The 14,969-nt window shown below is 37.1% G+C and overlaps 3 protein-coding genes across 4 annotated transcripts; 2 read left to right on the top strand and 1 right to left on the bottom strand.

Moving 5' to 3' along the window:
• Positions 1–131: 131 nt before the first annotated feature.
• On the top strand, positions 132–9,066 carry LOC149727020 (organic cation transporter protein-like). Of its 2 annotated transcripts, XM_089889971.1 has the most exons (10): positions 132–1,448; positions 2,093–2,246; positions 2,878–2,981; positions 4,818–4,972; positions 5,542–5,713; positions 6,042–6,171; positions 6,621–6,736; positions 7,164–7,378; positions 7,864–8,046; positions 8,876–9,066. In XM_089889971.1, exons 1-10 carry the CDS (start codon positions 1,270–1,272, stop codon positions 9,028–9,030), a joined length of 1,563 nt encoding a protein of 520 aa, XP_089746097.1. In that variant the 5' UTR covers positions 132–1,269; the 3' UTR covers positions 9,031–9,066. The 2 variants fall into 2 exon arrangements, with proteins under 2 accessions (XP_089746097.1, XP_089746098.1); XM_089889972.1 differs by lacking the exon at positions 2,878–2,981 and having other exon boundaries at positions 154–1,448; positions 5,573–5,713.
• Positions 9,067–9,522: 456 nt separating this feature from the next.
• On the top strand, positions 9,523–11,345 carry LOC149727019 (equilibrative nucleobase transporter 1-like). Its single transcript, XM_089889977.1, has one exon. It carries the CDS (start codon positions 10,050–10,052, stop codon positions 11,121–11,123), a length of 1,074 nt encoding a protein of 357 aa, XP_089746103.1. The 5' UTR covers positions 9,523–10,049; the 3' UTR covers positions 11,124–11,345.
• A 154-nt stretch (positions 11,346–11,499) lies between these two features.
• LOC149727018 (microfibril-associated glycoprotein 4-like) lies at positions 11,500–14,513 on the bottom strand. The gene is made up of 6 exons (XM_089889984.1): positions 13,902–14,513; positions 13,730–13,845; positions 13,543–13,639; positions 13,107–13,203; positions 12,629–12,757; positions 11,500–12,254 (listed from the first exon to the last, which is right to left on the bottom strand). Exons 1-6 carry the CDS (start codon positions 14,128–14,130, stop codon positions 12,065–12,067), a joined length of 858 nt encoding a protein of 285 aa, XP_089746110.1. The 5' UTR covers positions 14,131–14,513; the 3' UTR covers positions 11,500–12,064.
• Positions 14,514–14,969: the final 456 nt, after the last annotated feature.

The following is a 14,969-nucleotide window of genomic DNA, read 5'->3' as shown; positions in this document are numbered from 1 at the left end:
TGTTATAACGATGTTATTTGCCCCGCCAGGCAAGGATTAATGTGTCACTCATGCATTCATTAGTAGTAAAATAAAACAAGAAGACCTGATGCTTGCGCAAGTAGCGATCTTGTCTGTACAAAAGCAAGTAACATGCTTGGTTACTCGTAAGCTGGCACGAGGTATATATTAAACAAAACACCCGTGTTATAACGACTGTCGTTTTCCGGCCACACGAGGATAAAGGAAGTTACATTCATTCATTTATTCAAATATAGCTTTATACTAAAAATAGAGTGTATAACGCTTAACTGCAGTACAGCTAATACACTGGAGACTGTACTACAAGTACGACAGTCAGACGTAAGGTAGTTAAGACTATAAGTCGATAATAGCTTATAGCACAGGAATCAAGCGGTATAGAAACCATGCACCATGCTGTTTACACGTTTAGTTATGCAAACAAGTCTGCAGTGATCAAACACGATATACAGACCTGTCTAACACACGCAAACAGTGACGGTTTATCGCGGTTAGAGCAGGGGGCAGAAAAAAGACAGTCGTTTTAACAGGGGTATTATGTTTCATACACCTCGTGCTAGTTTTGGGGTACAGTAAAGTTTCTGGCTAGCACCAATCTCAACAGCAGCTAATAGTCGCAGGGCCGCTACGCGGTTCGCTTCATTCTCGCCTTACATATTTCGCACTCCAGCTAAACAGCAATAACGACTACAGAAAAACAGTAACCATTTCATAACGCTAGGTCTACAACTCTTATTAGACAAACGACAATAAGCTACAGAAAACAGTAAAAACAGCCCAGCATTAATGAGCTTATCTGCCTACAAATTTTCACCAGGTGATATAGTCCATATACGTTTAATAGACAAGCTTAGTGCATTAATTAAAAGTTAACCGCTACACAAGAGGTGGTATTCTCGTCTCGAACTTAAGTTGGTCGTTTTTTTTTCTAGACGGCCGACTAAGTTTCTGTGCTTCACAGAAGTTAAGGTGGCTGTACACAGTATCCGGCGTGTAAATTCGCATGTCCAAGTCCGCATGCGGCAGCGAAATCTGGACAAAACAGACAAAACGGACGAATTCCGGATACTGTGTACAGCCACCTTTAGCCGGTCAAAATCTACCGACTAAACTTTTGCAACTAAAAACCAAAATCGAATAAATCGGCGACTAGTTAGACGAGAACGACCCCCCCCCCCCAAAACGTCGTATCGAACCAGGCTTAGGCTTAAATAGATTTCTGTATAGTTACATAGAAATAACATAAAGATGGACGACGTGGGACAGCAAAGATCAAGCACATGTGGAACTTATTACAAACTCGCAATTTCTCTACTCTGTCTTACAGCAGTTATTGGCGTGTCCCCTCTTTATGAAAACGTGTTTCTGACGTATGTGCCTGGATATCATTGCTTGCAAAATAGCGACGAAAACGCCACAGATACAAGGTTAGATTATGTTTGAATTATATTTGAATATGAGACTGACGATGGTATTTAAAATATATTTTATTATATAGTAAGTTCGTCCGGCGCCGTGGCGTAGTGGTTATCGCGCCTGCCTGTAACCATAGGTAATGGGTTCAAGGTCGCTGCTACCGTCGTCGCTGCTACCATTGTGGGCGTATGTGACCTTGGGCAAGACACTTAACGACAATTGCTTCAACCCAGTGGCACTAATGGGTTGTCCAAATTATCAGCCATACATAAAAAAAATTCAAAAAAAATAATCACCCACAAAGTAACATACATGGCAACTCGTAAGCTGGCACGAGGTGTTAAACCCGTGTGATAACGACTGTCGTTTTCCGGCCACGCGAGGATAAAGTAAGTTACATTCATTTATTCATTTATTCATTCAAGTTGGGGAAGATGGGACACCTTTTTATTCTATTTTCTCGTTCCATTTGCTAGTAAATAAAGAACATTAAAAAAATATAAAGCTGTATCCTCACGACTTCCGTTGTTATTGTTTAAAACACGATCAAGATATTTGGATATTATGTGCCGAAGGTGTCCCATCTTCCCCAATCCTACTAAAAATAAACACAGTTTTAATCTAATTGCTGGCACTAACATTTCGTATTTCTTAGTCTGGATTTAGATGCTATTGAACCAATTCCGAGACAGTGTTATTTGCACAACGACTCGAGTTACAATTCAAGTGATTTAGAAGACAATAACGCCACTCGTTGTGAAAGCTGGCGTTTTTTGAAACCCAGTGCTGTAGAATCCATTAGCACAGAAGTGAGACACAACACCATATCACGTATAAGCTGCACATTATAGCTGTAGAGTGGTTACGTCGTATATAGTAGAGTGGGGGAAAACGGGACACTTTTAGCAGATAATATCAAAATATCCTTATCGTAATTTAAAAAATTAATAACAACAGTCTATGGAAGTCGTACGGATACGGTTTTATTATTCTTTGATTGTTTTTTGTATAGTACCAAATGTGACAACAAAATGGAATGAAAAGGTCCACCATCCCCCCACCCTACTATATCTTATTTACTTTACGGTGAACTGGAAACTTCAGTTTTAAATGCTGATTGCGCATAACATTTGTTCCCACCCTCTGCGCATGCGTAATAGCGACGTAGGGACACGGGATTTGACACAGAATTGTTGCATTTTAAAAATATTTCTATTTACCACTTCTATAGTAGGGTGTTGTAAGATGAAACATGTTTTCATTCTCTTTTCTCGTCCCATTTGGTATTTGACCAATAATATGTACAGAACTATATATAGCCTTATCATGGCGACTCTAAAAGAACGTTGTTAATTGTTTAAAACACGATCAAGATATAGAGGATTTAGGTCTTATTGCTATGCCATTTTACCCCACAGTATACTATATACCTTTCTACAGTTTTCGTTGGTTTGTGGAGATGCATGGCTATCACCTATGCTGATTTCAATTCAAATGTTTGGGTTTATGGTTGGCTCCATTGCCGGTGGGACGTTGTCTGATCGGTATGTTAACACAGCTGTACATATAAACATATATTAATATATAGTGGGGTGGGGAAAGATGGGGCACATTTTCTTACTATTTTTTTGCTTCCTTTGGTAGCAAACAAAGAGCAATCAAAGAATTATAAAACTGTACTCTCACGACTCCCATATGATGTTGGTTGTTCAAAATACGAAAAGGATATTTGTATATTATGTGCCAAAGGTGTCCTATCTTGACCCAACCTACTGTAATATAAACGTATGTTCTATACGATGAGATAAATAAAGATTTCCGATTTTTTCCCAAAACTTTTCAAGATTTCCCATCTCCGAATTCTACATGCTGTGAAACCTATTATGGCTTGGGTTCTTTTTTAGGGGGAACAAATAAAAAATAATATTTTTTTAATTTGTCATCTTGTAAGTGCGCTCCCGCAGCACTATATAACAAAATACATAAACTAAAATATGTAGTGACTAAATAATGAACCATCATGTTTTGTGGCGGTTGTACTATGTCGTATAAATACCACGTTGGGTCACCAATGTAGCGACTGCATAACGTTTTATTGCGAGCGGTAAAATAAGTGCGCGAATGAACGTGAGACGCAATATTTATGCGCAGATAACGGTAGGAAATGGCACTCGTGTAAGCTTCGGCGCACACACACGTGACCGGCCTCAAAATATCTAAAGCGGGGCCATTTTTAGGACATGATTCTTTAGCAGTGAGCATGTGCAATGTAACATGATCCGCTTTTCGACTGTTACAATATACGCATCTGTCTGACTCATAGTTTTTATAAAATCACACACCCGTGTTAAAGACTGTCATTGCCCCGCCACAAGAGAAAAATAAGTTACATTTGGTCCGGAATGCTGATGCTGACGGCAAATCACAGCACCTTACTGCTGTAGTATGTTATAAGCTTCAATGAATAAGACTAACTATAAAAACATGTAACCTAATAAAAACAGTATCAAAACGAAAATCATTAAAATATAGACTTAACCGTTAAACAACACCTTTGTACAACGACAGCTCGACCCAATATTACTTAACGACTCGCAATGGTTCACTATAATATAACCTTTAGCCAACAGAACAATAATACAACCATTCGCCAACACAGTACAACTGAAATTCTTGATACATCAAAACTCGAAGGAGGAAAACGCGCGACACGCAGCAATTAGACTAACGGCAAGGAACACGCGGAAATGTTAAAACAAGTGTGGGAAACAAGTCGTGCGTAAATAACAGTGATGAGGAACGCAAAATACCAGGCCTAAAAATAATATAATAGGGTAGGGAAAGACGCGGAACACCCTTTCATTCTCTAAACAAAGAACATTCAAAGAATTATAAAACCATAGCTTTACGACTCCCATAAAGACAGTTGGTAATTGTTTAAAACACGATCAGGATATTTGGATATTATGTGATAAAGGTGCCCCATCTTTCCCACCCTCCTATAAGAAAACACAAAAGACCACAAATAATGAGTAGAAACACAACTAAAACTTAACTAACAAACAATACGAATTGTCATTCAACCAACAAACAAAACAAAATGGTATTTTTTTATATAGCAGGGTGGGGGGGTCACCTTTAGCACATAATATCCGAATATCCTGATCCTGTTTTAAACAATAAACAACGGTATACGGGAGTCGTAAAGATACGGCTTTTTACTTATCTGAATATTCTTTGTTTACGACCAAATGAGACGAGAAATTTGAATAAACAGGTGTCCCATCTCCCCCCCCCAACCTCTACTATACTATACGCTTCACCAATGCGTACCCATAATTCGAAACGTATGGTGATATGCTTAACTTTTGCGTTTTTAGATTCGGAAGACGACCAGTCTATCTGTCCGCCATTTTCCTCGAAGCAAGCAGCCTTCTTGCGATGTCCTTATCCCCAATACTTGCTACAATGTATGTGTTCATGTTTCTCACGGGCGCTGGTATGATTGTACGAGGAATGACAGGAATAGTAATAAGTAAGTTCATTACATGTAAAAATAGTTGTAGAGTGGGGAAAGATAGGACACCTTTTTATTCCTTAATGCTCGTCCCATTTGGTAGTAAACAAAGTACGTTCAACGATTTATAAAACAGTATCCTTACGACTTTCATAGGCCGCTGTTAATTGTTAAAAACACGATTAGGATATTAAAGGCGTTCCGTCTTTCCCCGCCCTACTATATTTAGACAATAAAGTCGCAAAAGTTGTAAAAGCGACTGTTTAAAAGAAAAATAACACAATGATTAACAGCCTGTCTCTTATAACCTATAGGCTAGGATGTTTCTGGCTTGTGGTATCCGAAAAACAACCACTCACAAAGTTACATACGTGGTAACTCGTAAGCAGGCACGAGGTGTATGAAACAGAACACCCGTGTTATAACGCCACCTTTTTTTGACCAAACGATTATAAATATCTGTTTTATTTTCCACAATCTTTTGTTGCCTTTTGCCTAAAACTCGAGTCTACTGCTTTTAAATTCAGAATTTTTAATTAAAATTTTTGAGAACACTTCTTGACTGCATTTTAAATTCAAATTTTCAGTTAACGAAATCGTACCTAACTCCTATCGTAGAGCTGTTGGAATATTAGCAATTGTTAGCGAGTCACTGTCAGGAACTCTGGTTGCACCAATGGCTATGCTGCTACCTAATTGGAGATGGATGATAATGTCGACTGGTGTTTCTTTGTTCGTTGTTTCTGTTCCCGTTTTCATGTAAGCTAACCAATTTGTGTTCCAATGAATGAATGTACCTTGCATAATCCTCGCATGGTTGGGGAACGGTATTCGTTATAACACGGGTGTTCTGTTTCATACACCTCGTGCCTGCTTACGTGTTGCCATGTATGTAACTTTGTGTGTGATTGTTTTTTCTGTATTATTCACAATTTAATTTGACAATCCATTAGTGATCAGAAATTGCCGTTAAGTGTCTTATACACATAGAAATATACGCCCACAACGGTAGCAGAGACGAGCCTTGAACCCATTATACTTTTTGGTTTGAGGTTGGTATAGTAAGTAACTTATGTGTTGTTTTCAGTTTCATATACGAAACACTGAAGTGGCTTCGCCAAACTGGCAACCACGGTGAAGTAGAAAAAGTACACGCCAAAATTGGAAGAATAAACGGAGAGAAACTTTGTGAGGAAAAACATCAAGACAGCCTCGAAGTAAGGAAAAAAGTTACATAGTAAGGTGGGGGAATACGGGACACATTTACACCTTATATTCAAATAACCCGATCGTGTTTTAAATAATTAACAACGGTCTATGGAATAACAACGGTTAAGGGTACGGTTTTATAATTCCTTAAATGCTTTTTGTTTACTAACAAATGGGTCAAATTAGAATAAAAGGTGACCCATCTTCCCCCACTCTACTAGACGTTATGCACGCCACATATTCGCTCCTGTACCATTATAGATATCAAGGTATTTACCTCGAAAGCAGACACAGTGTATATGAAACAGAACACCGGTGTAAAAGCACACGAGGACAATTTAGTTAAATTCATTTACATTCTGTTAAGTTATAACGCAGGTACATCCATCACCAGACACACTTTGTGCAATATTTAATTCATATTAGGGAACCAGACATCTAAACACCAGCTTTACAGGAAAGAAACCAGTTGACCACAGAAGACACAGATAAAAAACGGAAGTCATACAATTATCTTGATTTATTTAAAGTTGGTTTTATTCGACGACGAACCTTCATTCTCAGTTACGCTTGGTTTGTGGTCTATACCAGTTATACATTACCCTATGTCTAGTTTAGTGTATCACTTAACGAAGCAAAAAAATGAACTTTACACCTCGTGCCCGCTTTCACTTATCTGTAACGTTTCTGAAAATGTGTAAAAAAAACTGTGTAAAAAACTTTGAAAAATGCAGGTGTGAGTGTGAGGTGAATAACGTACAATTTAGTTCAACAGTTCTATTCCAAAACATGCATTTTCCTACTGCGGCCTATAAATACCGCGTTAGCATGTAAATGCCGTATTTCCTGGTCGTGTTTTAAACATATACAACGTTTTTCTTACAGGCGTAACGCGGCGGTTATACAATTCTCTAAATATACTTTGTTCACAACCGCGAGAAAAGAAAATGAAAATAGTCCTATCTTAGCCAAACTACTATATGGTTGCTTTTTTCTACAGGTTCTCTGTCGACATGGCGTTTTACGGCCTAACATTCAACACAAACAATCTTGGAAACAATCGGTACATGAATAGTTTCTTAACGGCGGCTGTTGAATTCCCATCCCATATAGTTTGTTACATAGCAATTAAGAAGTTTGGGTGCAAACGTTGTTTTATATTCTTCGCAACTTTAACAGTTATGTGCATGGGAGCAGTACCACTAATGCAGCAAGGTAAGAATATAATAGTCCATAAAAATGTTCGTGTATGTTATTAAGTGTTATAATAGGGTGGGGAAAGATGGGACACCTTTTAGCACATAATATCAAAGTATCCAGATCGTGTTTTAAACAATTAACAGCGGTCTACGGGAGTCGTGAGGATATGGTTTTATAATTCTTTGGATGTTCTTTGTTTACTACCATATGGGATTAGAAAATAGAACGAAAAGGTGTCCTATTTTACTCCACTCTACTATATATAATCTTTTGATATCGGTATCGAACAGAAAAATATTCAATTATGTTATTTTGTAAATATTATGGGGAATTTATTTTAGTTGTTTTTGCAGTTTTGTTTTTTATAAACACTATAAAGAATTCATTTTCAGTTCTTTTTGTAGTTATGTCATTTTATAAATATTAAAAAAATCGATTCGTTTTGCAGTTTTGTAATTTTACAAATATTATGGATATTTCATTTTTATTTCTTTTCGTAGTACACGTATTAGCAAGTGTGGCTTGTGCAATGCTGGGCAAATTACTCGCGACAGTTTGTTACACTGTGTTGTTTATATTCACTGGCGATTTATTTCCTACAATGATGAGAAACCAGGCTTACGGTGCTTGTTCCTTCATAGCGAGATTTGGCTCCATCTTGGTCCCATATATTTTGTTCTTAGGTAAGAAATCTTTTCTTTTATTCAAGATCCATCAATATAAAATAAAGTTCAGGATCGCTAATGCAGATTGTTTTATGTGTTTGGAAAATAACAAATTTTGATTTACGTTTTTAACTGTATATATAGTAGGGTGGTGGAAGATGGGACACATTTTGATTCTTTTTTTCTTGTCGCATTTGGTAGTAAACAAAGAACAGTCAATGAATTATAAAACTGTATGCTGACTACTCCCATAGACCGTTGTTGAATATTTAAAACAAGGTTGGGTTACTTGGATATTATGTAATAAAGGTGTCCCATCTTCCCCATCTTACTATATAGTATATGAGACAATATGGGACGTGTTTTCATTCCGTTTTCTCGTTCCACTTTGCAGTAAAAACAAATAGTATTTACAGAATCATATAACCGTACCACCGAGACTCTAAAAAGTGCTGTTAATTGTTAAAAAGATTAACGTGGGAATTTAGCTGTTATGGTATCCATCTTACCCCACAGTACCCATAATAAGATACCGTATAAGTCTCAAATTCCGCATATAGTGTTATATATATAGTAGGGTGGAGAAGACGGGAGACTTTTAGAACATAATATCCAAATATCCCGATCGTGTTTTAAACAATTAACAACGGTCTATGGGAGTTGTAAGGAAACAGTCTTCAAATGTTTTTGTATACTGAAATGGAACGAGAAAACAGAATGAAAAAAATGTCCCATCTCCCCCCACCCTACTATATATATATGTTATCAGATAGTGCATATAACAATTAAAAACCACATCATATGACACTATATTTTCAAGCCATTTATTTTATGATGTCATTTTTAGGGACAGTTGTTCATCAATCGCTACCTTACGTCATAATGACAGCCATTTTGTTTTTCTCCGTCGTCGACATGTGTTTTCTCCCGGAAACAAAGGGGCTTCCCCTTCCTGAGACAATGGAAGACGCAAGAATGCAAGGCCAAAAACCACAAACTTAAGCTTAAATGAATGAATAAATAAATGAATGAATGTAACTTACTTTATCCTCGCGTGGCCGGAAAACGACAGTCGTTATAACACGGGTGTACATACACCTCGTACCAGCCGATGAGTTACCATGTGTGTAACTTTGTGGGTAAATATTTTTCGGAGGATTGTCATTTTTTTAAAGCGTTGTATCTTCCGAATGTAGTCAATCTATAACCTTGTAGTCGGGAACGTTTAAGCTGCCAGGTACCCACTTCGTTTAGAGGTTATATTTACAAAAAGGTTAAATAGAAAAACAACAGCGGACGACGAGACTATTGTGGAACATCTGAAATGATGCCATATAGTAGTTACACTAATCAGGGTTCCCATTGTCACGGTCTACATTGTAATTATCGCCTTTTTTGTTGTGGTGTAATGGGAATAATTTTTTGTTGTGGTGTCATAGGAACGTCAGTCGTCATTTGTATTCGTCTAAATAGCGCAGTAATCGAAATGGAATCAGTCTTTAATAAACTGGGTATTTCTGCTTGCATTTAGTTTGTGAAAGTCGGCTAAGCTATAGAAGATAGAACTCGTCCGTATTCCCACGACAGTGATTCAAGTCCCAAGGTTTCCTGATACACAAGTAGATTATGTCATAAGAAATTACTCACGAAAATTGTAACAGAAGTTAGAATGAAAGAAATAAAGAACTGGCTGTCTCTATTCACAGCCGTAATTGAAACATTATGTTTTAGCGGGATGATTTACGGATGGGGCTCCATGAGTTATATACTGGAAAAAGAAGGGTACTTTAATTTGTTCTGTAGGGATTTCGTCGGTTATGCCAACAATACCATTTCGTCAGGATTACAAGGGCATGCAGGAGTGGTATGTAAAGAGCAAGAAAATATGCTAACTTTAGTTTTCACGCTGTCCGCTGTCATTTCGTCGGCCCTTATGTTTGTTTGGGGTTATATTTTTGATAAATTTGGTACTTGCGTTTCGATTTTGTGGAGTTTCTTTATACATTGCCGGGTGGTTACTCATGGCGGTCACGACCAGAAAGGAATCTTTGGCTGTATTTCTCGCTATGATATTTGTCGAGATCTCAGGTTTTCCTGTTCTCATGTCGAACGTTCCTGTTTCTAATTTATTCCCAAAAAATCGGGTTTTGGTGATCGCCGTTTTGAACGGCGCGTTCGATTCTTCTGCATTAACTTTCGCTTTGATGAAAATTTCTTACGACAGTGGCATTGCCTTCTCTTATATTATGTACTTCGCGGCTGTCTGTGGTTTGTTAATGGTCGCACGATTCTTGTTTCTTATGCCGCGAATGCATATACCATCTACTGTACCAGATGGTTTCCAGTACGGTATACAATGCTGCTCAAACAAACAGCAAGTAGTTACTCAAGAAAAAGTTATGCTATATGAAAAACTTATAGACGAAGCACCGAAGAATACTGTGAGTCTAAAGTCCTGCTTACTGAGTGTAAGTTTTATATTAAACTGCTTTCATTTAGGCGTTCTGCAGTTACGCAATCAATTCTTTTATGGGACAATTATGCCTTGGTTAGTGCAAGTTGGTCACGGAAATCGAAATGAAACCAGCTCCTATTTAAACTCATTTGGTATTATCCAGCTGTGCGGCATTTTAGTATCTCCGATAGGAGGTATTCTCACTGACTTTTGTATCAAAAAACTCTCCCGTAAATTTACTGTTGAATCAGCTACTAGGAAATCTGTTGCCATTTATACTGGCCTAAGCAGTGTTATAGCTATTCTGTTCTCCATAATGGTCTTAGTACCCGTTTTGCGTTTACAGTATTTGAGTTTTCTCTTGCAAGTTGTATTTCGGTCATTTTTGTATGGGGGCAATGCGCCTTTTTTGCTTACAACGTTTCCAAGTGAACACTTTGGAAAGGTATATAGCATTACCGTTACATTCGGTTCTATTATCGCACTTCTGCAATATCCACTCTTTTTAGCGGTTACAAATATATACGGTGGGGACTTCACTGCTATCAACCTTGCTCTGTTGGTAATATCAGTTGCAACAATAGTTCATCCTATAGTTTTATATGTAAGACCAGTTTTGGCAACAGAACATGAAAAATAAAAATAATGGCATTGTTTGCCGACCTAGAACGTTACACTACCTGAATACAAATAGCCATTTAGATAATTGGACAATTTTCATATTGCCTTTTTTATTGCAAAATGTTCACCTTATAAACCATAACGATTTCCTTTTAATTACATGTTTGGTTTGTGTTGTATTTCTCCCACATTGCTGATGTGTTATGTGTATAAGCGCTTGATTAAACATTGAACACATGTACTCGACAGTTAAGGATTGAAATGCTTTAGTCAGTATGTTTCCTGTTAGCGACAGTTTGAGAAATGTGAAACTATCCCAAGAAACATAAAACAAGAAAGCGTAGCTATAATGAATGAGCACGTTCTAAAATTAACAGACACGCGTTAATTACTCCACGTACGTTCTCAAAAATAATACGTTAAAAGATCGGAATCCGTATATCATGTCTATGGTCCGATTCCTTGTATGATATAAACAATGCTACGATTTGACGGCACTGCATAACAATTTCTATATGCTTACTGTTGGATGAAAGGAATTGCCAGTCCGACGCTGGCAAGTCGACTCTCATTGTGTGAAAGTCCATAAAAATCGGCAGAATAATGTATATACGTTTTTTTTTCTTAAGCATTTTAATATGCGCGTAAAGTAACTAGTATAACATATATATATATTTTAAGGGGAAGACGGGCCAACTTTAGCAGCTAATATTAAAATATCCTGATCGTGTTTTGAACAATTAACAACGGTCTATGGAAGTCGCGAGGTTACGTTTTTTAGTTCTTTTACTCTTTTTTTGTTTATTCCCTAGTGGAACGAGAAAATAGGAGGAAAAAGTGTCCCATCTTTCCCCACCTTACTATACACAATTTTTCTTTCTCCAAGCATTTTTAATATGCGCATTTACTGCCACAAATATAATACATAATGTATATGGTTAAAGCCAGTAGTAACTCTCGTTAGTCGCATCTTATCTTCATAAGAGTAGCTTTCAATGCAGTTGAGCTGCCTTTCCACGCATACCAAACATTGTTATGCCAATTTGCACTGGAGCGACCCCACTCTGCATTCAATCGAGCATTATAGCAATTCTTAAACCACCACCCTCCAGATGGTCCATGTGTATCAATTGTACATCTGCTAGCATGCCTTTGTCGATATCATAAAAATATTAAATATATCTTCATTATTTTGCAATGTAAAAAAAAGTTGTTTTCTGAATATACTGTAAAGTGTATTTTGGATGAAAAGATTTTTTTGTTGTATAATACTTTGAGGTAAGATGGGACACTTTAAGCACATAATATTTAAATATTCTGAACGTGTTTTAAACAATTAACAACGGTTTATGGGAGTCCTGAGGATACGGTTTTATATTTCTTGGAATGTCCTTTGTTTACTACCGGTCGATAAAATAGAATGAAAAGGTGTCCCATCTTTTCCCATTCTACTATATATCCAAAGAAAATAACCATTTCCGAACCGTATGTTTTATACAAATAAAAAAGCAGAAAAATACTTACGAATCATTATCACGGTCAATGGTAGAGAATGGCACGTTGTTATGATATGTCATGCTGTCGCCCGCTGTCCCACTGTAGCCATCGATATATAAATGATACAAACTGGCTTCGTCTCCGATTGAAAACTCACTAAATTAATGCAATAGTAATAATATATAGTGGGGAATAAGACGGAGCAATTTTCATTCTATTTTCTCGTTCCATTTGTCAGTAAATTAAGAACACTAAAAAAATTACAAAACCGTATCCCCACGACTCCAATAGACCGTTGTTAATTACTTAAAACACGATCAGGATATTTAGATATTATGTGCTAAAGGTGTTTCGTCTCCCCCCACCCTACTACATACTTTTGTTTCAATTATTTTTCGTAACGTCTTCTTTTTAACTTAAAAATGCAGAAATTAAGTTATTAACGCTTACTTTTGTTTTGTACGTTTAATAGCTATTATACGAAAACCTTCAATTGTATATATACCTGTATTCTGCGAACGCGTGATCTTCGCTATAGTCCCATATATCAACTCTTAGTCTGCACCCACTGCGCCGCGTCATTTGATGCAATGCCTCGAGACCTAAATCGTAACACGCAAAATCGTGAAACGTTCCATATTTACCCCTATTTTACAAAAAAAAAATAATAATAGTTGCAAACACAAAACATCTAAGCATAGATATAGCTATTGAATTATTATTGCTATATAGTACCGTGGGGTAAGATGGGATACCTTTATCACAATATATTTAAACATCCTGATCGTGTTTTAAACATTTAACAACGGCCTGATGGAGTTGTGAGGATACGGCTTTAAAATTCTTTGTTTGCTATTTGTTTACTACCAAATGGGCCAGGAAGATAGAATGAAAAGGTGTCCCATCTTCCCCCACCCTACTATTCATTCCACGCCAACTACCTAACCAGAATTCTTCAGAATTATTTCCGAACCCAACTTTGTAATCTTCCCAGTTCCGCTGAAAGTCTTCACTGCCATCATATCTGCGCTGAAAAACCTGTAAAAATATTTGTATCATATATTGGAGAGGGCCCACACAAAGAAATTATGAACGCGTTTCGGATGACCAGTTATTGTAATACGTCACCTCCCACCCCCCGTCGCAATACTTCATTTGCCGTGACCTCATCATTTGATACCCGACTTGTGATGTCATCGCGCACGAAACAGGTAGAAGCAATGTTTCGACTTTAAGTTCCAGCTCTGTATAAAGTATATGTATCATCTACTTGTCCCACTTTACAATGACATTAACGAACCTGTAAGTCTTGATGTTAAATTTTCCGATAATGTTTGTGGAAGTCCGACCCCCTGTGGTCCCCTTTCACCCCTAGGTCCAGCTTTTCCGGGAAATCCTGTCTCTCCTTTGTCCCCTTTGTGTCTATGGTTGTTGTTGTTACATGGCACTGTATCTTCGCATACATATCTGCATTGTTGCTGAGAGGCCACCAGAACAACACCGAGAATAAGAATTAATATCGCTTTCATTTTTCTGTGACTTACTTTTGCAACTGTTAACACCTAAATGTTTTAGTTGTAAAATGCGCACGGCCAAAGCACGCAAAAAAATTCCCAGGCCAATTAAATTGGCCCGAAGGCTATGACGAAATGTGTGAAAAGTTTTAAGATATTTATTCATAAACACTCTATGATTTTCCCACGGTCGACTATATACAGTTGTGGCGATGCATCGCCTGAAAACCATCATATCGTATTTCCAGCGATTCAACATAACATGCTGTTTTATTTTTCTTTTCAAAAAGTGGGCACGTATTAAAATAATTAGCATAATATTGATTAACCCCTTTACTAAGTTGGGCTTAGCTTGATCAAATACAAATCGCCGTTTTGACCGTTCTTCAGTCGCCATTTTGACAGTCGACGAATTATGGGGGCCACTGTTATATCCGACTGCATCTGTATGCACAAATATGTTAAAACGTCAAATTTTTATATAGAATTTGAATGAAAATAGTCATTTAAATATTTGGATTTTCATATTGCCTTTTTTATTGCAAAATGTTTCTCATAAACCAATAATGATTTCATTTTAATTAAATGTGCGGTTTGTGTTCAATATTTCCCTCACATTTCTCAAATCTCTCACAAAATGTGAAACTATGTCAAGAAACATTAAACAAGAGAGCCTAGGTATAATGAACGCGCACGGTTCATTATAAGAAAATTTCTCAAGAGATGCGTAAATATACATTGTATAACTTCTTTACCGTGTTTTAAATTGTAAACCTATTTATCTTCCCGTTTTCCGGGGATAAAGTAAGTGGCATAAGATAATGGCCCTAAACAACATATGTGGCTTATTATAT

Source organism: Ciona robusta, chromosome 12, assembly GCF_009617815.1.
Source record: "Ciona robusta chromosome 12, ASM961781v2".
NCBI lineage: Eukaryota > Metazoa > Chordata > Ascidiacea > Phlebobranchia > Cionidae > Ciona > Ciona robusta.
Note: the sequence above shows the minus strand (reverse complement) of the source record. Positions and strands in the feature narration are given on the sequence as shown.